Source organism: Aulostomus chinensis, chromosome 22 (assembly GCF_037954235.1).
Source record: "Aulostomus chinensis isolate RoL2024-O1b breed Wild chromosome 22, RoL_Achi_v1.0, whole genome shotgun sequence".
Lineage (NCBI taxonomy): Eukaryota > Metazoa > Chordata > Actinopteri > Syngnathiformes > Aulostomidae > Aulostomus > Aulostomus chinensis.
This window is the reverse complement of record NC_141341.1, coordinates 1,465,379-1,488,481: the sequence shown is the minus strand read 5'-3', so window position 1 is coordinate 1,488,481 and position 23,103 is coordinate 1,465,379. Positions and strand designations below refer to the sequence as shown.

The window sequence follows — 23,103 nt, the reverse complement described above, 5'->3', positions numbered from 1 at the left end:
GCAAAAAAATTAATTCAATAAATTAGAAAGTGACCGTTTAGAATCTAGAGGGGAAATGAGAACTAACAAGTAAATGTCAGCAAAATATTTATCTGTTTTCGGTCCGTACATGTGAGAAGTGTTTACCCTCCAGCTCTCGCAGCTGTTGGGACTGAGTGATGTCACTTCCTGTTTGAGAACTCGAAGCTGCTCCTGGGAAGTGAGCTGCTCCTCAGGTTCTCACTACTGTTCTCTCTAACATTTTCTTTGTTCTGCCAGCGCTGTTGATGTCATAATTGTGATAGTTTCTGTCCACACTTTAGAAATATAGAAGTACTCAGTACTCCTTTGTAATAGTTTAGACTGTATTTATGATAGAAAGTATCTTTTTCATTTCGTTTCTACATTAAATTCTAAAAAGATGCACATTCATCAGTCAGGAGTCATGTGACACGCGTCTGCCATAGAACTCATTTATTGGTCTTTAAAACATTCACATGCAGCCAGTTGACAAACCCACAGACATTTTCAAAGAACCGACGCCTCGCTGGCTTTGGTTCCAGATGTTCGTCTGTCGACGTCTTCACATCAGGAAGCGACGCCTCTCCAGATGTTTTAAATCTTTTTATGATCTGCATTTCCAGGTTTTGAAGCACAAACAAACTGTTGGCGAGTTCAAACGCATCGCGGTCAGTCGACACGTGGATGGTCTGAGTTCTCGCTAGTCATGAATCAACACTACGAAATACACAGGAGACGCTGCCGGGGGGGGCTGACGTTGAGCGTCGCGCTGACCTCCATTGCTTTAGTCAGTCTGCGAGATCGTACAGGAAACTGTTCGAGGGGCGGAGCCTAGCCCGGTGAAGGACCCATCATCTGAATCCCAGGCCAGATACACAAATCATTTTCCTCTTTCTTGAACGTTCCCACATTTGACAGTCAAAGCGTCGGGGGTAAGTGTGATGACATCACACACAGCGTTCTCAAGCGCTCCTGTTTAACTCGTCCTTACAGACACACGTTTACTGGAGTGGAGACGATGCGTCTTCTTTCCTGTGATGGCGAGTGACGGAGGAGCCGTCAGACTCAAACCAGGATTTTCAAGCGGGGAATTATTGAGACTTAAACTCGTGGTGTTTGGCCCTCGGATGAAACTGAGACGACGCCACACGAGGACGGACTCACAAGTTGCTTTAAGAAACAAACAGAAAAACATCGAAGGTGAGGAGGCGGCAGACGGAGGGAAGGAATGTTGCTCAGCTGGGTGTTGCTGCTCAGCGTCTGTTGCTATAGCGACCGCTGCCTTGTGCTCTGTCACTGCTGTGACCTGTGGCTGACATCACTTCCTCCAGGAAACTGAAACAGACAAACACAACAGTTGGCTGCCAGCTGTGAGAACACAAACACAGATGATGCGTTTATTTTGTATTCCAGTTAAAAACTTGTCGAGTTTCTGAGGCAGAAGTTCGTCTCTGAGCAAAAACTATAAACGGCGGATGTGATTGACCACGAAGGTGCTGGCGTGCGTGTGGATGTTCTGGAGGTTCAGACCTCTTGGTGTTGTGGATGCTGCTTCCTCCCAGTACAATGCGAACGCCGGGCGTGATGCGGTTCAGGTTGTAGACACTCAGAGCTTCTTCATATGTGGCGCCTCCTATCAGGAAGACGATGATGTCCTGAGGTCTTTGTACACACACACACACACACACACACACACACACGGGTAAATGTGGAAACCTGTAAAGGAGCTTAATAACCAGACGCTCCAAAATGGCGGCAATGATGTTTTCAAAATAGCCTGACGTGTGTGTGTGTGTGTGTGTGTGTGTGTGTGTGTGTTACCTGTCTCGGAGGCTGCTGGCTCCCAGGTACGGGAACTGACTGTCCTTCAGTCGACCTTTAATCAGCTGATCCAGAGTGTCATGAAGCAGCGGCTGGTGCTGTGTGTACACATTCTCTACACCCTGCGTGTGCCCACATGCACACACACACACACACACACACACACACACACAATCATCTCATCTTTAATGACCCTCTTCTTCCTCACGTGTGATAATTATGCCCTGGTTCACCATGAGGCTCTCAATATTCTATTTTCCTGGCAACGTTGAAATCGGTTCATCAAACATGATGACAGAAACAATAAAACCTTGTGCGTGTGTGTGTGTGTGAACCTTCAGGCCCTTGAAGAACTGCTTGGTGATGGCGACAGCATCTGTTGGCGTGATGAGGTCACTTCCTCTGACCCTCTTCCCGCCGTACTCCACCACACACTGGACCATCTGAACACACATTGATTATTGATTATTCTGCTTCTGACCACCGTCTCTAACCACTGATGAGCTTTACTGGACCCTTCAGCCCACAATGGATCAAATTAAACATCAGCGTTCACTGGCCAAGCAGAGGCGTGCGTGCGCGCTAGTGTGTGTGTGTGTGTGTGTGTGAATGAGTGATGACATAATCACCCTGCGGTGGCGTTCTGAGACTCCTCTGCGATTTAGCTCCTCCATCAGGGCGGGCAGGATGCTGCTGCTGTGGCGTTCATATCTAAGAGCGTAGAGCATGACCAGGCGCACAGCGTCCAGCTCCGACAGGCGGGGGTTCTGCAGCAGGCGACGCACGCTCTGGAAAACACGCCACACGTGTCACACATAGAGACACATCACACATGAATGTGACAGGAAAGGCAGGTGGTAATCGTGAGGGGGAAAGCATGTTGGGATGGGTGCAGCTGGCGGGAGGCGGCCACCTGCTGAGCGTTGGAGTGGTCGTTCTGACAGGCCAGCTCCTGCTCCACCTCTGACACCTCCATCAGCTGGCGGTCTGACACCAGGCGTGACAGCTCGCCGACCACCGTCACATGTTTGGACACGGTACCTGACATCTTCTTAAACTGTGGGTAGTTGTCCACAAACGCCTGCAGGAGGGAACACACAGGAGGTTCACAGACCGAGTTGGCGAGCTCTTGGAGGCGGCGAGCTCTCAGGGTGGCACTGACCTTCATGTCGGCGATGGACTCAAGCTTCTGTTGATCTTTCGGTTTCTTCTTCTGAAAGTCCTCCATCAGGTTCTTGATGTTGGTGCCAATCTCCCCAAAATTGAGGTACAGGTTCTAACACACACACACACACACACACACACACACACACACACACACACACACACACGCTGTGATCACCTGCGTCAGCTTGTTTCACAACTTTTAGCAGGATTACACAAAAAAATCCAGAACCCGACTCGGATGCAATGACGATCTCATGATGATGCAATGCTGGCGGAGGAACGCGCCCTCCACGTGTTCTCTGCTCAGTCCCATCGTGCCCTGGTTCTCTGTGTCATGTGTTCTAGTTAAAACACGTTTACTGTCCTCTCAGATTTACTTTCTAAACATGTGAATTATTAAATCCCTAAATGTTCAGAAACGATTCCAGAAACGTTGTGAATGTTCGTCTTATTTTCTGATCGACGTGTAAAATCTTCATGTGCGGTGAGTAGAACACCATCCTGAGAGGTTTCTGAGCAGAACCAGGTTTGGAACAGAGGCCTGATTCAGACGGGTGCCACGCTCAGTCGTGACAACGCGCCTGTAAACTCACGTTGGCGTAGAACTCGTCGTTCTCGGCGGACAGAACCACCTCCCGCAGGTCTTTGCTGATGCCCGGGACTCTGGAGAGGTCGATGCGGTTGTTGTTGAGGCCCAGCAGCTCGTGGACCATTGCCTGGTAAGTCCACTGGAGGGACAGAGACAGAGAGATGAAGACGAACCAGTGGGAGAGTGACAGAACTGATGATGACATCAGGCTGGGGGTGTGATTAGTCACCTGGTTGAGTAGCGGCGTGATGGCGTCGTCGCTTCGGTCCAGGATCAGAAGCAAAGGAGGGACCTCAGTCTTCCTGAAGTCAAAGAGCTCGTACTCCTTGGTGATGATTTGCTGCCACAGAGAGAGTGAGAGGCCCAGGGGTCAGAGGTCAGCACAATGGGAGAAGCCTATAAATTGCGGTAGTGGACTGCGTTGCCATGGAAACCTTAACGCTCTCGGCCAGACGCTTGGACATGTCGGAGGACAGCTGGTAGCGGATTATGGGACACTTCTTCAGAGCAAGCAGGACTGAGGTCAGACCCTGAGTGCAGTGAGACAGCATGGAGGCCTCCCAGCTCCGCCCCTGACCACACACACACGCACACTTCAGTAAAGCAACGCATGGATGAGTGTGTACAATTGCGTGTGCAGTAGGTCAGAGGTCACAGCAGGAAGGCAGGGCTCTTACCCGAGCGACTCCCTGCAGGTTGAGGGAGAACAGGTGAGGATTGACGGCAATGAAATCTCCATAAAACTCCTGCAGACACGCACGAACCCGCGAGGTCAGAGTGGTGAAGATGGAAACAAGCGCACGTGAAAGTCCTTTGATGACAGACTGGAGCCATTTTGCTCACCTGGACTTCGGCCACCACTTCCTGTTCGTCGGCCTCGGCCAGAGCTTTGATCTCACTCTTACTGATCACGTTACTGAAGTCTGAAACACACCGACATGAAACACATCGAGCCGCTGAGGCACAGGAGACGCTTGCTGCTCCTCAGCAATGCCACTCATTCAGCCCTGGGCAAGACAACATGTTGCCATGGCGACTTTTAAAGTGTCCGATTCATGGGGATAGACTGGTTTCTAGTGATTGAGACATCAGCATGGAAGTGACCTCAAAGAACATCAAAGGAACATGCTAACTTTTAAGGAAAGTTTCTGATTGTCCAACGTCTCCAGAGCTGCTCCTCCCCTCCAGAGACCCACGCTAGTTAGCTTAGCACAATGAAAGCGAGTGGGTGGGAACTGTTAGCAGCAACTCCAAAGCTCCATTGTAACTTGGGTCAACAAAACCACCCCAGCTCCTACAGAGATACGCTGTTGACGCATGCTAGCGCTCAGGGGCTTTAGCCTCCTTGTTGGTGTATCACCCTCCCATGCCGGCGGTACCGGGTTCAGGGCAAGTGGCAGACGGCGTTAACACGAGGTAGGTTACACCAGCTCCCGAGAGAGGTCTTCTATCCATCATCTAGCTCAGTAGATGATGGATAGAAGGAGACTCTCCCTAAAAGTTGGTGTTTGCTGACTCGTCTCGCCCACCTGGAGGGTTACAGATTTGTGTGAACTGGCCCTTTAAGAGTCTTACAGATGAAGTAGACGCTGTACTTCGGCCTCCGGAGCTCCTGGATCAGATGTTCCACGTTCTCCTGCAAATACAAGTACAGGTTTCATGAACGACCTCGTCGTTTGTGGATACAGTCCTCTGACATCATCACGGCGGAGGGTCGCTCACCTTGGTGGGTCGGAGGAAGCAGATGGCCTTCAGGTGCTTCATGCTGTCTCTGTTCTGAGAGTCGATGCGTTCAAACAGGTAGACCTCCTTCTGTAGGATCTCTGACTGAGTGTAGACCACGCTGACGATACTGGTCTGATCACACACACACACACACACACACACACACACACATTCAGGTCGGAGCCCCTAACGCCCCTCTTCCCGGTTGTGTATATCAGCACAGAGTCTTTAAGTGTTCTAGTGGACCGGACCGGACCACTTGCATCGTCCTTGAGTAAAATGACGTCAGCTGTGGTTTGGGTGTTGAGGTGGAAGCTTTGTCTCAGATTAAATCTGCCTGGATTGATGAGACTACGGTTGGACACCGTGCCGGATGTTTTCGGACCCCAACAAGTAAAACACCAACGTCTGATTGGCGAAAAATTCCCCGAAACGTCACTGGAATTCTACCGTAAACGGGCCTTTAACAGAGACCTGGAAGCAAGCAAGAAAACGGTAAACACACGAGCAGCAATTTAGCAGCCGTTTCCTGCGTCTCACCTGTCTCCTTCACAGGTGTGACGCAGGAAACGTTTCTCCCCGGACAGTTGCTAGCAGACGGCCCGTGAAAGGTACCGGTACCCGCCACCGTCTCCCTCACCGTCTCTTTGTCCATGAGCAGCACCTTCATCCCGGCCCCGCTGCTCTCGATCATCTTGGAGATGTACTGCTTCACCGCGAGCGTTACGTTCATGGCGGCGACGCTGCGACCAAACACCGAATCAGAAGAACCGGGGACAGCCGAGGCCCGCGCGCCGTCCGCTGGCAGACGCGTCTGGTACTCGCCTCTTCTAATCACTGGAGGAAAGCGGCGACGTTCAGCGGATCCTGGCAGCTCCTGGACAACACTGCTATTCTCTACCGGGTTGGAGTGACGCCACGTCACGTACGGTGCTACGTCATCGCGTCGTCAAAGTGCTTTGTGCAAACGTTATGGCTTTATTACCTCGTTACGAGGCTGTTTCACATCTTTACGTTGAGGTTTTTCACGTATCTGACAGACCCTCGTAAGATTTTACATTTCCAATGTTTAAGAAGTTTTAAGAGAATTGCTGATTTTACCAAAGAGAGTCCAGCTGATCAAAGGTGACATCATTAGTCACCGTTTAAACCGGCAGGCTCACCGCCTCTGCCACTCCGTTTACTCTACGGTTCGATGACTGAATGAAACACCTCTGGTTGGAGTTCTGTTGCAGTGTGATACCACCTGGAGAAAGAGATCTGAATTCATCTCGCTCGTTAATATTTAGAAACAAGTCTTAGCTCATTATTCCTTAAGGGACTAATTAACATTTATAACTGTCACTGATACAACAAAGGTTTAATGAAATATACAGGAGCTGGTCAGGTGACCCTTCAGCTCCTGTTGCAAGCTTCTTGAACTTGGATTGTTCAGGTAACTTAATTTGAAAAGAACCTTTTAATTTCCTGTCATCAAAATGATGCTGTGGTTCTAATTCGTGGCACTTGTTCAAAATTCTCTTTACGCCGCATGTTTACCATTATTCCCTTGTATTTTCAGTAATTTAAGGGTTTGCTGCGCTATCATTCGCTCCTGCAGACCCTATGAAATGTTAAGTTCTCTTCTAAGTGAAAAGTGCCTCAGGCCGCTGTTGACTGTCACAGTCAGGCGATTATAAAGTGACAAACTGTTGACTAACTTGTGACACTGCTGCATCATTTAGAACTAATAAGCTAGTTAGCAGCTACTTGTCCCCCAGAAACTAGTTAGCTGGCACCTTCATGCTGCCGCAATTCAATTCTTATCAGATACATTTAATGCTGTCTGATTATTTATTGAGTGCCAATTTAATGGTCGATCATCGTTCAGCTAATTCCTAAAAGTATGTAGGAGGGAGCAGGGGACGCTAATTAGCCAAGGGCGGCTAACAGCAGTGCGGGATGCATGAGGTGCTTACAAAAGTATCACATGCACTCACTTGTTACTCTCGCTACATTTACTGGACTGCATTTATGAGCTTCTTTCTTCTTCTTTTACAAAGTTTGTAATTTTTTCAGCAATTTGTGGGCAAATGTTCGTTTGCTTCTTTTCCTGGAAGTTCGCCAGTTTCTCACACAACCAGCAAAGTGACTACGAAAGTGTCAAATAAGCGCATTTCACTCGGCATTAGCAGCACTCACTGACACTAGCTTGCTAACGATCGCTAGCATGTGGGCACCAGTCGTGTTGTGGACTGAACGTTGTTGATGGCGTGTGTATTAACCTACACGTCCGACTTCCTTATATCCTCAGTGCACATGAAGCTAGCAGACCTGCAGATCATGACTTGCAGCGGGTTTATTTGTCGACAAAAAGGTGCGGAGAGCTTCCTGTCGCTCCCTTGGAAGTTTTTTGGGATGAAATAAATTGGTATTACTCCGCGATGCAGTCCCTGAGCTCGTGTAGGGGAAGCGGCGGAAGGCTACCGAAGCACCAACCACACTCCATAGCCAGAGACGGCGTGCCCGTTGCTAACTGCTAGCTGTCAGTGAAGTTATCTTTTACCAGCTGTGTTTGAACAAAAGTTAACGGGTCAGCTGTTTATTTTTCAACCAAATAAGTATTTAGTTATCATATTAAAGACGCGGGTAAGGTAAGCATGTGCATGTTTCACTTTTAAAGCGGATATCATGCAGAGTTATTTTAGTCAGTGAGTTAGCTGCTAAGCTAGCTGGTTGCTCTGTTAGCATTGGCTGCGTGAAGCTAACTTGGCTGAGAGGGGGGACAGACAACATGAAAAGTCAGTGTGACTGCAGGGATACGTTCACCGGCACTCCGGTTGGTTCATCGGGCCACAAGTTTGGGAAAGTGGACAAAAAGTAGATTGAAATTAGGTTTTGTCACGTATTTAACAAGTTGTGTTGCCGCACTGTTAATAGAAGGGTCTATTATAAGCTTTGTATTTTATGTTAGCTTGCTAGCTTAGTTTGCTAACTGATTGAGCTACATATTTGAAAGGAATATTTTTGCCACCATATTGGTTGGTTAACATTTATAACTTGAGGAGAATTTAAAGCCATCTTAGTTTAAAACTATTTAGCTACTTAAATGCAATTTTTTTTTAAAAATCGGAAAATTCAATTCTTGATTACACATCATGTTGGGTAACAATGCTACCTTCCAGCTAGCAGTCACCAGGATGTAACCAATCTAGCAATAATTCAAGTCCATGACAATCGTATGTTTTGTGAGTTGTTAGTTCTGATGTTTTTTGGAAGATGAGGACTTTTAATTGTAGAAAATATTGCAAGATTGTTTGATTTTACACACTTAGAGTTCAATGACAGCCATCAGTGGGGAACATTGTAGTGTATTATCAATTATTATTTACAGCTGTTTGAGGTTGGGAATCAAAATTCATTCTCTTGTCATATCTGTGTGTAGCTTATATCAATTTTCCGAGTCGTTATGAAGACCCTACCATTAAAATGGGCTACTCCATCGTTAGCCCATGTTCCTCATTTCAATATTAGCTTGTTTCTGTTGGGAACAGGACAGGGTTTTCAATGACACCTGATGTGTCAAGCATCAGTGCTGATGGAAAATTACAGTTTTCATGATGGTCTGGCAGTTTATAACCTCACTAACAATGAAAGCTGTTGTTAATAATCTTCCTGAGGTTGAAATACCATCTCACCTAAATTCATGATGGCATTTATGATTTTTGGTATTGGAGTGAATAAAGTATATTTTTTAATCCCGGGTTATGAATTTACTATTATAGAGCCGTGATACCTGAAGAATCTCCTAAATTAGGATGGTAGAGAGTCTGAGCCAGACTCGACTATGGCAGCACTCTTGCTCGATCTGTAAACAATGAAGATGGTGAACGACCTGCTGCTTGAAAAGGCTAAGCTAAATATATAAAGATATTTGAATAACTATTTGAGTACGATTGCAGCTCTAACGTGGTTGGCTACTAGCTTTCTAATTTTAGCTGCTACAGTCGGTGTGTCTGGCTGAACCAAGGCTATCTGACCACTGCTCCTCCTCCAACATCCCACAGAAGTCTTTCCACATCAGTGCCTGAAAACCAGGCTTCGAAATCTCTGCAAATGTTGGAGCAAATTTCCATACGAGTGTTAATTGGAAAAAGTGACCACGTATCAGGTTTACATGTTGTTGTTTTTTTATCACCTGGAGAAATATTAGTCACCCGTTAATAGTCTGAGATTGGACATTACAGTCAAACTGTCTTTAACAGCAGTCCAGGCATGACAGGACGATTGAGAAATCAAGGTTAGGGTTGGAGTTAAGACAAGACTGGAGGTCTGAGACAGGAGAGGACATTAAGTATTCGCTTCTTGGATTTTATGTATGTATTCATTCATTTCCTCCTGTCATTGAAACTTCAGCTAAGACAGCAGCAGCAGTCAGGATTGTCTGTGTGACCAGGCTGCTGATGTTGAGACTCTGGACATTTGGCGACGACCAGTGTGCGCCTGTCTCATCAACCCCTCTGGTCACACGCTTCCTTCTGTCAATCAACAATTTTCCTGTTTTAGATCCCGTTGAAGCGACACGAGTGACTCACTAACACATTATTAATTTGTTGATGAATGTGAAACAGACGTGTTCTTCCTAGCAACAGTTGGTGATGGTGACATCACGATCATGCTGTTCTATTGTCCAGCAGGTGGTGATGGAGACCTCAAGTGATGACATCGACCTACTGATGGACTGTGAGGAGGAGGAGGCTGACGAAGAAGGTGAAGAGATGAAGTGCTGCGGTGCTGGTGTGTTTTCCTCTCAGGAAGATTTGGCATCAGTTTCTGCTTCATTTGAGAGTAAAAAGATTGTTGATTTAAATCCAGAAGCATCTCATCAAAGACTGTGTTTCTGCAGTGCTGGAGGCTGCTGTCAGTACGGAGGAGGATGGAGGGGAAGGAGGATCGGACACCCCACTGGTCAGGATCATCCCCATCCCAGTTCACCCAGAGATCAGCCCTGACACACCTAGCAACACACCCACGGTAACGGGGAGGGGGGTGAGAGACATTCATGAAGTTCCTCTGGTGACGTGGCCACCAGCCTCTCAAAAACCCAAACACACACACACACACACACACACACAAAACTAGCCAAAGTGGTACCTATTTTTAAAAACGGAGACAGTCACAGTGTGGACAATTACAGGCAGTAGCTTCACTGCCACAGTTTTCAAAAATTTTAGAAAAGCTCTTTATAAAACAAGTAGATAACTTCACCACGAAATATAATACTTTGAATAAGCAACAATCTGGATTCAGAAAGAACAGAACAGCCACCTATGCAGTCTTGACAATGGCTGAACAATTAGCTGATGCAGTTGACAATGACCTCCATGCAGTCGGTGTCTTTCACAGATTTAAGTAAAGCGTTTGATACCATTGATCATAACTGCTTCCTGGGAAAAATGGAGCACTATGGATTTAGAGGGACAGCTCACGCCTGGCTGAAAAGTTACTTAAGAAACAGACAGCAATTTGTTCAAATCAATGAAACAATGTCCGAATTTAAACCAGCCACCTGTGGAGTGCCTCAGGGCTCCATCATTGGCCCCAAATTGTTTATTCGTTTTATTAATGACATTTGTTTAGTTTCCAACAAGTTAAAAAGGGTTATATTTGCTGATGACACAAACTTGTGTCAAACTTTCCTCCGGGAGAAACTTGGAAGAACTTGTGCACACTTTTGAAAAAGAGCTTGGAGTGCTCAGCCTGGCTTGATGTCAATAAATTATCTCTTAATATAAACTAAACCAAATTTATGGTATTTGGAAACCAATCTGGAAGTAATATTAAATTAAAAATCTCTAATATTGAAAGTGAAAGGGTTTTGGAGGCCAAATTCCTTGCGGTTGTTGATTGATCATAAACGTAACTGGAAAAAAACCTGTTGAATACGTTAAAGGAAAAACCTCAAAATCAATAGCAATCCTGTACAAAACCAAATACATGCTAAACCACAAAAGTTTACATTGAATTTACTGTACACTGATACTTCCTAATTTAACTTCCTGTGTGGATTTTATTCCACCAAAGTAAAGATGGAAAAGGAAGCAGAATCTGCAATTTGATGATGTTGATTAAAGAGCCTGACAGCTTGTTGAAAGGAAAGCTGGTTCTTGAGGCTTCATCCGCCGTCATCACCTGCTTCCTGTTGTCAGTGTCTGCAGTTCTTCATGTTTGCCTCCATTGTGATGTGTGAATGTGTGTTCAGTCGTCAGGTGCTGCTCGAGCCTTCATGGTGAATGGTCGGCTGGTCCCGCTGCACCCTGGAGGTCAGTATGCTCCAGTTTGCTGTTGCCATGACAACGCAGTGTGCTCGACTCATCGATTTCCAGTGTTTCAGTGACAGAAGATGCTGATAAACGGACTCGTGTTGTGTCTGATTTTTGATCCAGTGATGCTCAACCGTTTCATCCTTTGCTTTACAGCCACAGCGCTAAAGACAGAGAAGCCTACGGTCCAAACACAACAGATACAAATATAACGAAGATATGAAATACAACCATGATCCGTAGTCAGCGATATTTTAAGTGATGTGCAAAGATGATGTCATGTTGACGGTGGCGTTTTGACATTAACACTGACAAAGACGACTATAAGTGACTTGTAAAGGCTGTGAAATGTTTATGCTGATTTCTCTTTCAGCTTTGAGGGATTTATTTCTCCTCTCAGGATGTTTGGCAGCGTAACTTCAGTAAACGGGTTCATGTTCCTCTTGTAGGTGGAGCCACAGAGTTGAAGCTGTGCTTCCACCCTGGCGGCTCGACCAGTGGTTTCACCTCAGTTCAAGTCCCCGTCACGGTGACCATCCAGAGTGCTGCTGGAACGCGCCACATCACCACCACTGCCACGCTGAGCTCCTCCACCGCTCCACCTCCTCCTCCACCTCCACCTGACTGCACCCCCATCATCACAGGTACTCACCGCCCCCTTCACCACAGCCGGTCATTGGCTAGAAGAACGTAAACATCCGGCTCACATGTGCGTCTCTGCTACAGGTGTCGTCTCAGGTGAGGCTGCCCAGAAGGTCTTGAGTGACTATAACGTCAACTTCAGTACCCAGACGCCTCAGCTGAAGCCCAGCCCCCCTGTCAGCTCCCCCGCAAGCCCTCCTGTGAGCCCCCCTGTGAGCCCCCCCTGCAGACCAGCTAACAAGCTGCCACTCAAAGGTTTGATAATCGTCAGTGTGTGTTTGTCCTTTCAGCAGCCACAAACGTCTCCAGAACCATGAACAGCTGGGGAGACTGGCCCAGAAGAAGAAATACCATTTCTGTAAACTCAGGCTTAAACCTGAAGTTACCTTGTCAACAGGAACATTCTGACGAAGATACAAAGACAGGAAATCATCTGGTTTGTTTCGATCACCATTCAGAGCATGAAGAAACTCATCACAGCGACATCGAAGCCCTGCTGCCCACCAGGAGCTGAAATTGCAGAATTCACTTCGAAGCGGTGTAGAAAAGAAATCTCTGATGACTGAGGCACTCTTTCATTAAATACTTTTTAATTAACACTGTCTACACCGTTTCTAAGACCTTTTACCTCGGACCCAAGAGCGCTCACGTCGAACAAACAAAAAGGAATTGAGCTGCCATTCATCGAGCATCTTGCGGAATTCCCTGTTAGGTTTACAGATGCGCTGCAACACCGGTCTGCTGATCTGGAGTTTGAGCTTGAGTCTGGCTCACGTTCACTGTATCCGCCACTGGAGTCATTAAATGTCACCAGCGTGCGCCTGGTTGCCACAGAGATGATAAGCAACAATGATGCAATGCACGATGTGAGTTGCACTCGGGGCTTTCATGTGCATGTAAGAAGTGTAACAAGATGAGGAACAGAGATGTTGTTATTGAGGGAAACGAGGCTAACGTTGGGATTAGCCTCAGTAATCCTGCTGTCAGCGAATCGATCACCAGTGAGCACGCTTGTGTGGTCGCACTGATCTGTTTTTCCATTTCATGCTGCATCTTATTGGTCGGTTATTTGCTACAGGTAGTCGCAGCAGTCTCACTGGTCATCGTTCACAAGGCCACGGCCATTTCTGAACCTCTCACAGTACCACGTAGAACCAGAGATCTCGCTGGTCAATACGGCCCTACTCAATATGTTTGAGCCACGTTCTGGCCTGATTGGTTTTGCTTCACCTCCCATGACTTTGGTAGATTCCTGCTGCTATGCAAGATTCACTTGGTACACCAGGAGGTCTGTCTCTGCAGATGAGGAGTGCTCACTTCTCCTAAGCTGAAAGAGCAACACATCAAGTCCTGGAGTCCTGGAACGACACCAGGCTCTCTGATTGGTTTGAGTGATGGGCGCCTGGAAAAACAACCATGAATAATTAGGTGTCTAATGACAGCCTCTCTGATTATGCAGCCTGTAAATACCAGAATGAAGCTGAACATTCTCCAAATGCGCAGTGCGCACATAGCGCCAACTGCCTGGCGCCATACATCAGTTAGATAGAGCCCAAGTCTTCTGAGTGGATTTAGTTTTCAAACAGGTGTTTCTGGAAGCTTGTGCGTTTCAGTCTGCTTTAAAAAAAAGAAAAAGCATTAGCAATATTTAAAGAAATCGTGTGTGCATCCCCTCTCTCAGGTGGTATGGGTCCTATCTCTCCTCCCAACTGTGTCGTCTGCAAGTCTCAGTTCAAGCTGATTGACGAGCTGCGAGGATTCATGTGTGTAAGTTCACACCAGCTGCAAGATGTAGAACGATGACATCATGCGTCCAGACTGTCTCCCTCTGTCTGCCCCCAGTTATGCAGCCCCATCATCTCTTGGAGCCTGAGAAACTTGAAGAAGGCACTGCGCAGGGAGATCAGCGACAAAAGGAGAAAGAAGAAAAAGAAGAAGAGGAGCCAGTCGTCCAGAGAACCTCAGACCTTCAGGAAGGTGTCGGCGATCCAGCACAGCCCGTCAGCAGTGAGTCTGATGCTGCTGCACGCCGCTCTTTGACTGGTCCTTTGGACCCACTCCATCCATCCCACCCGTGGCCACCATCAGTGGACAAAATGCAGAACACACTGTTCCCAAGAAAACTCATCAGTAACGAAAATCAATGATCATCAAGCACACATGAAACATCGGAGAAATTCATGGAAACAAACTGATTAGATTTGAATCTTTATTTTCTTCCAGTAGAATTTCCCCTCTTGATAGTTTTGATTTGCTGCATCAGTTTTAAAGTTTTCCTGTTGTCCTCCTCAGCCTGAAGTTGTCTCGCTCATCCAGGGGACTCTCAGGCCTTCTGACTTCCAGCCAGAGCAGTGGACTGTCCCCGCCTCTCCCAACAGCCCCCAGCAGGTTGAGCCAGAGCCTGCACCTGCACCTGAGCCTGCTCCTGAGCACGCACACAGGCCTGTTCACAAACACAAACCCCCCCACAGCAAACTTGTCATCATGGTAGAAGACTTTTACTACGGATGTGACTCCAGACAGCACTCCCTCGATCCCAAGCTGCAGGCCAGAAAATCTCCAGGACCCCACCGCTGCCTTTACTGCCCGAAGGTGCTCCACAACAACATCAAGTGAGAGAGAGAGAGAGAGAGAGACACACACACACACACACACACACACACATACAAAACCTCTGTTCTCTCAACGTTTCTTTGTGTCGCCTTCAGGCTGATGAGTCATATGCAGGAACATGTCTCCTTGGCTCAGCTGGATGAAGACATGGACTCAGTGTCTTCATGTCCTCACTGTTTCCGCCACTTTAGCTCGCCATTCCGGCTGCAGTGCCACCAGGAGGCCGTTCACAGTCAGTGCAAGACCACAGGTGCGTCTCTCTCACCAGGAAAATTCTCTGCGATTGATATTCATAACATCAGTAAACCGTCAGGCTTTGCTGACGAATCGTTCTTACATTCTCCGTCATGATTTTCCACTGCTGGAAGTAGGAGCTCCGACTCTGATCAGCTGATAATTCATGTTTGAGTGTTTGCGTCTGTTGCAGCAAAGTGTAAGATCTGTGAGTTGGTGTTTGACAGCGAGCCGGCATTCCTGCACCACATGAAGAACACTCACAAACCAGGAGAGATGCCCTATGTCTGCCAGGTCTGACACGCACTGTACACACTCATCCACGCTGAAGTGGCTTTACTGAAGCGTGTGTGTGTGTGTGTGTGTCCTACAGGTGTGTGACTTCCGGTCGTCCTTCTATTCAGACGTCTGGTCTCACTTCCAAAGGGCTCATGCTAACACCAGCTACCTGCTGTGTCAGTACTGTCTGAGAGTCATGCGCAGCAGCACCTGCTTCCAGCAGCACTTTGCACGGCATCAGGTACACTCACCTGAACCGCCATGACACAACTACGCCAAAACCACCACCACAACTCAGCAAATGTCCAGGTTGCAGGTTTTTGTTTCATTACAGTGGATCAATACACTTGAGGTGTTTGTGTGTCTGCCCAGAGGAAACACGTCTTGACCTGTGACAAGTGTCGTCTTCATTTCCTCTACGTTAAAGAACGTCTTGAACACAAAGTGTACCACAGAACCCACATCAGACCCACTCAGCTCACCGGACTCAAACCTGGAACCAAGGTACCGGGCTGAAGGGAGGGCGGGGCAGGGCTCATGTCTAAGGCACGCCAGAGAGAAGATTTGTAGGAAAGACCATACATTAGATTATCATTAATCACAGTTATACTGTGTGTGTGTGTGTGTGTGTGTGTGTGTAGGTGACTGTCAGAACATACTCTGTGGTGGAATCTGAGAGTCTTGGGAGACCAGTAGGTCCATGTAAGGTTTGTACCTGCAGTTTGTGTTTGACTAACTTTTATTGTCGTGATGAACAAACGTGTCAGTGGCTGTTGGGGTCGGTTCCTACTTCCCCTGGTGGTGATAGAAACTGGTTCCTGAGGAGTTGGAGGGTTATTGGTGTTCAACACATCGACGTGTGCAGTACCCACCTGGAACACTTGAAAGATGTTAGCCTGTTAGCTCACTTGGAACCTGTTAGCTTTTTCTTTTCTTTTTTTTTGCTAGCACACTGGCAGTGGTTTAGCCAACATTTGTTGCACAGTTCATATTCACTGGGAAAACTGGGCTGAATAGGAACCAGTGGACCTCCCAAGTGTATCAGCAGATTTACAGAACCTGAAACATCTTTCAAGTGCATCCACAGTTCAGCTGGACACTGAATCCTTGTTCTTCACTTCTGGAGTTGTTTGGGTTCCAGGTGGTACATGTTGATGCTGCTCCGCCTCCAGAGGAACCCCTCAAGAGGCAACCAAGGGAGAGTCTGGGACACCTGCTGTTCAGCTGCGGTCAAGAGAGGTACACACACACGGCTCATTACTCCACTGTAGATGTTTGATGGACAAAAACGACGCAAAACAGAAGTGGATAAACGGCTTATTTACAAAGACTAAAGATGGTTTGCTGTGGTATTTGTGTTGAATTAAGTCCACATGATATTGAAGCTGTGGCGTCTGTCTCTCAGCAAAGCCGCCGGCGTCTCCCTCCACTGTGTCGAGTGTCTCGTGTCGGTCCAGGATGTCCGCTCTCACTTCCCATCACTGGTGCGCTGTTCGCTGTGCCGCTTCACCACCTGCTGCTCCAACGCCTACGCCAACCACATGATCAAGTAAACCCGTCTCTGGCCATGTCTTGTGTTTTTGATGTTGCTCCCAACAGCAGCGGTTTGTGCGTAAATGTGTTTGTGTGTCCTTAGTGATCACGCGGCCGTCAGGAAGACGCCTCACTATCACAGCATGTTCCTGTCCAACCTCAGGTGACGATTCATCACTGAAGATTTAATCATGTCGGGAGGTGATTGAGACGTGAGACTCATCCGTGTGTGTGTGTGTGTGTGTGTGTGTGTGTGTGTGTGTGTGTGTGTGTGTGTCAGTCTCTCGCAGAAGTTGAGCTGTGCGTCGTGTTCATTTTCCACCAGCAGAGGAGACCTGATGGCCAATCACCTGTCAGAGCAGCCACAACACCGTTGCACCACATCAACACACAATGGTAACACACACACACACACACACACACTTGATACGCTGTGTGTTTAGTGAGGATGCTGCGTTAGCGACAGCAGATCGTTTCATTGATCACGGGACTCCACCAGCGATGGCATCAGTCAGTCCCAGTGAAACCACAGATCTGTCCGGGGGGGTTCTGGCTCTTCAGATGTGCCACTGAAGCTGCCATTTTGTGTCAGTGGTCTGAGGTTCTACCCGGCAGCTGAAGGCTCTGACAGACTTTGTGCTGCTTTTGGATGTTCCAGTGAACGGAATTCAACCAAGGAAGCAACGGGAAAGAACAAGTGACAGCTGAGAATGTTTTTTACTATATTTTATTGTGATGAACCTGTTAAACTGGACGTGACCAAGATTCTGACATGAAGTTTAACATTAACGTCAACACCAACTTGCATCAGGTAAAGAAACAAAAGGATTATACACCCTTGAAAAACAGGAATTTCCAGGCCTGGAGTAGTTTTGGAAAAACGAAGGAGAGTTTCTTCACTCATGCATGGACATTATAGTTGATGTGATCAGATCTTAATCTACTTAAAGGTGCACTCAGCGTTGTTGCCTGACGTCACTTCCGTTGACGTTCGTTGTAAATACCAACCAACACAGAGCAGCCCCCCCCCCCCCGTATCTGTAAATGTCATGAACGCGCATCCTTAGGAAAGTGGACCTGTGCTGTGCTAACATCACTAAGACGAGTGAGCACACTCCAAATATTCAGTGAGTGAATTTATACTCAAGTCTTTATACAATATCTTTACCATATTAGGTTATGAGTTACCGCTGATATTCCTCCATCCATCATCCCTCCCTCCATCATCCATCCATCATCCCTCCATGTTCTCCCTCTTCTCCTGTTGAGGGTGGTGGGGGTGGAGCCTATCCCAGCAGCCTTCCCCCTGGACAGGTCACCAGTCCATGGCAGGGCCAACACATAGAGACAGACAACCATTGGCTCTCCCAGCCACGCCTACGGTCAATTTAGAGTCTTACCCCCCCACCCCCAACCATCTTGTCAGTGATTGGCAGGAACCTGGTTTCTTATGTTTTTGTGAACATCCTGCGCTCTGTGTTTGTTTGTGAGCCCTGTGTTGTCTCCAGAGACTGGACTTTTTCATCGTGGATTCAGGGGGTGGGCAGCTAGCGGGTCAAGGAGAGACGCCCACAATTTGAAACAAATGAAATCATGCTAAAATCATGCAACAAGCTTATTGCACCTTTAAATAAGAGTTACTTTTTGTCTTGTTGCAAAAATTTGACGTATAATCGTGAAAATTATTGTTAGAGCTGTGTTCCCTGTCCTGGTTTGGAAGCTGATGATTTGTCATGTTTAGTTCATGATGGATTTGAAAAGTTAGAGTTGCGGCATTTTGAGGTTGAAATGATGTAGTTGTTCGTGTGACCACCAGGTGGCGCCAAAGTAACAATGTTTGAGAAGCTGAAGCTGGTTCAGAGGAACTGCAGAGCTGCAGCCAACCTTTTCATTTGAATGAAACCAACTTTTCCCACCGCAGCGTTTTGATCTGCGCCAGCAGGCAAATGCAGGTGTGACCAATGATGTTAACGAACATCAGAACCCTCAGTAATTCTTTCAGCCTGCTGATTATTTACATCAATTTGCCTCGGTTTCTCTGTTAATTCTTCACACTTAAGAGGCTGAAAGCAGGAAATCCTCTGATCCAGCGAAACTAGAAAAAAATCCTTCACTCAGTCGATGTTGACGTTTGAGCTGATGAGGAAAATGTGACATTTCAGAGGCGAGTTTGTGTGATGGTGAGAAACTACAGCCGGCCAAACCTCCGCTACATAAGTCTGACGGGTAAACACACACACACACACACACACACACACACACTGCTGCTTTGTGTTCTTATAATAGAGGAGCACAAGATTCTGAGCTTGCAACTTCTTTTTCTTCCCCCTTTCTCTTCCTGCTCCTCCCCTCTGACATCACTTCCTGTTCAGTTATTAGTCAGCTCAACAAACTGTCAATTTATTTCTTTTGTGTGTCATTTTTCAACTGTCTTCATCTTTGCACCCCCCACAAACCCTCTCCCAGTGTGACATCATCAGCCAATCGGGGTGGAGCTTTCATCCCGATCCACCTCCTTCCCTCTTGTAAGACCTCCTCCCAGCTCTCTGTCAAACCCCTCACCTCGCCCTGCCCCCTCTCCAATCCACCAGCCATGACCATCAAGTTCCTGGGACCCCGCCCTCAACCCGAGCAGGTGAGAAGCTGGCGGTAGCTTTTTATGCTGCTGACAGTGTGATGTAAAGATATGAGAGCAGAACTCAGCCTGAGGCGTGAATGAAAGCGGTTCAAATCCGTTTCTCACTCTTAACAATGTTTTCACTCTGGGTTGTGATAGACACACATTCCAGCGGCTGTCAATCAAACACTTGCCCCTCCACCTTGCGTCAGTCAACACTGACACACACACAACCGTCCTCTAAATCTGTCACTTAGCCATGACGACAGAAATTCTGACTGATTGATTGACTGAAGAAGCTGCTGAGGATGATTGACAGTTATGTTCCTCCTCTTCAGCTGCCTGACTCCAGTCTGTCGGCATCTCAGCTCTCGGTGCTGCTGTTCTCTCTGTGTGACGGCGTCCCCCAGGCTGGCCGCCGTTTCCAGGTGTCCACCTCGGCAATTTGGTCTTGGATGGCGCAGCAGGAGCAGCAGCTGTCTGACAGCGAGTGGCTGTGGCAAACGGATCCGACGGCGGAGTGGGTGCTGACTCAGCGCGAGCAGCAGCGGCAGGTGACCAAGGACATGCTGCTGCAGACGGCCAAGCGGGTGCTTGGAGAAGCCGCTCAGCCCGCTGACTGTTGCCGCTGGGCCGTGGACTTCATGCTGCGTCACCACCTCAGTATGCAACCCACCATCAAGTGCCGCCGCCTGCCGAAGAACATCAGGAAGAACAGCCATGCCCTCATCCTGTCACTCTGCTCACAGGTCAGGAGCTATTGATTATTGATCATATCTACAGTAGCCGACATTGTTAATGGTCATTGACATTGGAACCCTGCTGAGACGTGTCACATTCAGCAAACCATCAACTATCAATGCAGTGGAACATGAGTTTTGGTGCTCAGTTCTGCTCAGACGCTCCTGTAGCGTCCAACGTTCTCTGGAGGGTCTTGGATGAAAGTGACATTACTCTTGCACACGATACCTGATGCTGGATGACAGACCCGACATCCATGTCTATCGATCGATCGATCGTTCTATGATCGCAAATATAGATTTAAGGGACTTCTGAGTTACGTTAGCATTCCACTGTTAGACATTTATTTGACAATAAAAGTCTGAGGGAAAAACTGCAGTGCATCAAGTGACGACTGGGAGGGCCATGAGTTCACGGGCCTGAGTGCAGGATGAGTCATCAAACGTTGCAACAGTTTAAACTGGAAGGGAGAAGCCAGTTAAGCAGTGCACCATTGATCGATTGTTGCAGCGTGTTTGGCAGCGACCAAGAGATGAATGAACTGGCACGTGGAGGTTTAGAACACTAAGAAGCGGCCTTAAATAACATTGGATTGTTCTTCAGGTAATTTCACTGTGATTTACTTGCAAATTGGTTTAAAAAAAAAAGAGAGAGCGAAACATGCGGGTGATCATGAAGACGAAGGGTCCCAACTGACGTGGGTCCCAGCATGAAGGAAGAGATATCTGGGTTTCAGTTGGAAGTGTGAGTCATCACGGCTCATCCCACCCAAACGCTGACAGACACGAGTTCCTGCTACTGGGAGCCGCCCCCCCCCCACTCTCACACACACACTCCTCATTGGTGGCGTCCGCTGTCCTGATGGTCCAGGATACTGGGGGCCCTGTATTTGCTCAGGTGGTGAAGCGGCCTGTTAAAACCTCCAGGCGCCATCAATTTTCAGCTTCTCATGCATGAACTTCCTCTTTGAATCTCCCCAGAGGGGCTGGCTAGGAGAGGTCAGGTGACTGATGGACCCTCCAGAACCCCTCTGGACTGGGTTGCAGGTCCAAAAGATTCAGCTCAAGACACTCAGTTGTGAGTGATTAAAGGCAAAATACACTTTTTAGGTGCAGACAAAGATGTGGACAGTTCAGCGGTCGTTAGCCGTCAGTCTCTGTTAGCTTCAGGCTAAACGTGCCCGGCTGGCGCTGTCTGCATCCTGGAGTCACGAAGAAGAGAAGCAGGAGGAACAACGTCTCTGTGAGCTGAAGACTCCTGCTAATACACAGCTTTTGGTGATGTTTCACTGTCAGATCATCGCATGTTGGAATGTCAGCGTCTCACGAGCAGCCTGGAGGCTGATGAATGTAAACCATCATCATCATCCTGACTGTTTGAGTAAATGTCCTGAAGCTCCAGTGTGGACGGTAGCCGTGGTAACGCTGCTCCAAAGAGAGCGTCTATGGTTGTGACCGCCATGTTTCATTGCTCCGGCTGACTTTGTTCCAGAGGTTTGGAGGCTCGCTTCCAGCTGTTCTCGTGTTTTCTCTGGCAGCTCCAACGTGCCGCTTCATTGTGCATCTCGACTCAGGCGCAACCTGTTTTTTTGTAAAGAATCTCGTGTTTCAGCTGACGTTGCCGTTTCCCTCTGCACGCTGATCAGTTTGCATGGCAGAAACGTGGCACGATGTGGCTCTGTGTCAACAAACCTCAAACTTTCCACGTCTTCACCACAGATTCAACACCGTCTGTGGACACTTTCTGTCGTTCTGCTTCCCATCATGAGTCTCTAAAGAAGCTCATCCACCAGTCGGTGTTATCATTTTTAATATTCATATATTTGCTGCTTGATGTAACTGTTAAAAGTTAAACATTCTACAATTCTACAGTTTCATTTAGCAGACGCTTTTGTCCAAAGCGACGTACAACACAAGCAAGAATTTAGACTTAATTAAGGAAAAGTCCATAGGAAGCGCAAAAGTGCTTCAGTTGTGATTTGGTCACATTCGGGTTGTCTTTCACAAGTGTGTGAATTTTCTGGTCCTGTGACTTCATTCTGAGAGCTCCAGTGCTGAGCGGAGCAGCGGGAATCTTGGAGCCGACACATTTTGCTCATTCACCCAAATTCTGAAATGATGAATTCTCTCACGCAGCCTAGAGTCACAAACATTTTGGCGTCTTTAACCACCGAAAGAAAATGTGGATGAAGTCGGTCTGAGGCCTTTGTCTCTGCTCTCAGATTCAGAGCAAAGCCCTGCCCCCTCAGTCCGTCGCCTTCATGGATGAACTGTCCGTCTTCTTCGATGTGGACCTGTTCACCAGCCAGAAACCGTCGGCCCTCCGGCTGTTTGGGGCGCCGGAGGAGACGCCGCTGTTTGACGTGGTTCTGTGCGGCACATCTGATGGGACATTCCTCCCGCCGCTGCTGTTCTTCAGAGGATCGCCAGTGGACATTCCTGATGACTTCCCAAAGAACGTGTTGCTGGAGGCACGACAGGACGGCTTCACCAACAGGGAGCGACTGCACGTCTGGACAAACAAGGTGAGTGTCACGCTGCTCGCTCGCCAGTCTGTTGGACCTTTGGTGTTGTCACAGCTCTCTCTCTGCAGGTGTGGCACCCCCATGTGGCGTCTCACAGTCGGTCTCTGCTGATGGTGGACGTCCATCGAGATCACCAGACAGATGAGTTTCAGAGCAGCCTGAGTGTCGCGTCCACGGACGTCGTCTTCATCCCGGCTGGCTGCTGCTGCCGCCTACAGCCGCTGGACGTGTGTGTCACACCTGTGCTCCGGGAGTTCCTGCAGGTCTGCTCTCCTCTCACCTCACCCTTCCCCATATGTGGTTGCGGATGACGTAA

At 47.9% G+C, this 23,103-nt stretch overlaps 1 protein-coding gene across 2 annotated transcripts; it reads right to left on the bottom strand.

Moving 5' to 3' along the window:
• Window positions 1–432: 432 nt before the first annotated feature.
• On the bottom strand, window positions 433–7,589 carry vps45 (vacuolar protein sorting 45 homolog). 2 transcript variants are annotated; one of them, XM_086193370.1, is made up of 15 exons: window positions 7,571–7,589; window positions 5,300–5,434; window positions 5,153–5,213; window positions 4,421–4,500; window positions 4,255–4,323; window positions 4,012–4,149; window positions 3,807–3,917; window positions 3,582–3,716; window positions 2,984–3,097; window positions 2,735–2,902; window positions 2,451–2,609; window positions 2,157–2,264; window positions 1,822–1,943; window positions 1,531–1,662; window positions 433–1,335 (listed from the first exon to the last, which is right to left on the bottom strand). In XM_086193370.1, the coding sequence occupies exons 2-15, from the start codon at window positions 5,339–5,341 to the stop codon at window positions 1,254–1,256; spliced, it is 1,521 nt and encodes a 506-aa protein (XP_086049496.1). In that variant the 5' UTR covers window positions 5,342–5,434; window positions 7,571–7,589; the 3' UTR covers window positions 433–1,253. The 2 variants fall into 2 exon arrangements, with proteins under 2 accessions (XP_086049496.1, XP_086049495.1); XM_086193369.1 differs by lacking the exon at window positions 7,571–7,589 and adding an exon at window positions 5,943–6,232.
• Between the last annotated feature and the right edge of the window lie 15,514 nt (window positions 7,590–23,103).

What these genes read in the sequence shown, in the direction of transcription:
- vps45 (XM_086193369.1), bottom strand. Translation starts at nt 6,035, where the DNA reads ATGAACGTAACGCTCGCGGTGAAGCAGTACATCTCCAAGATGATCGAG. An exon ending in GTACAGCGTCTACTTCATCT is followed by an intron (nt 4,501 to 5,152) that starts GTAAGACTCTTA and finishes GGTGTGTTTCAG; the next exon opens with ACTTCAGTAACGTGATCAGT. An exon ending in ACCTGCAGGGAGTCGCTCGG is followed by an intron (nt 4,150 to 4,254) that starts GTAAGAGCCCTG and finishes GTGTGTGGTCAG; the next exon opens with GGGCGGAGCTGGGAGGCCTC.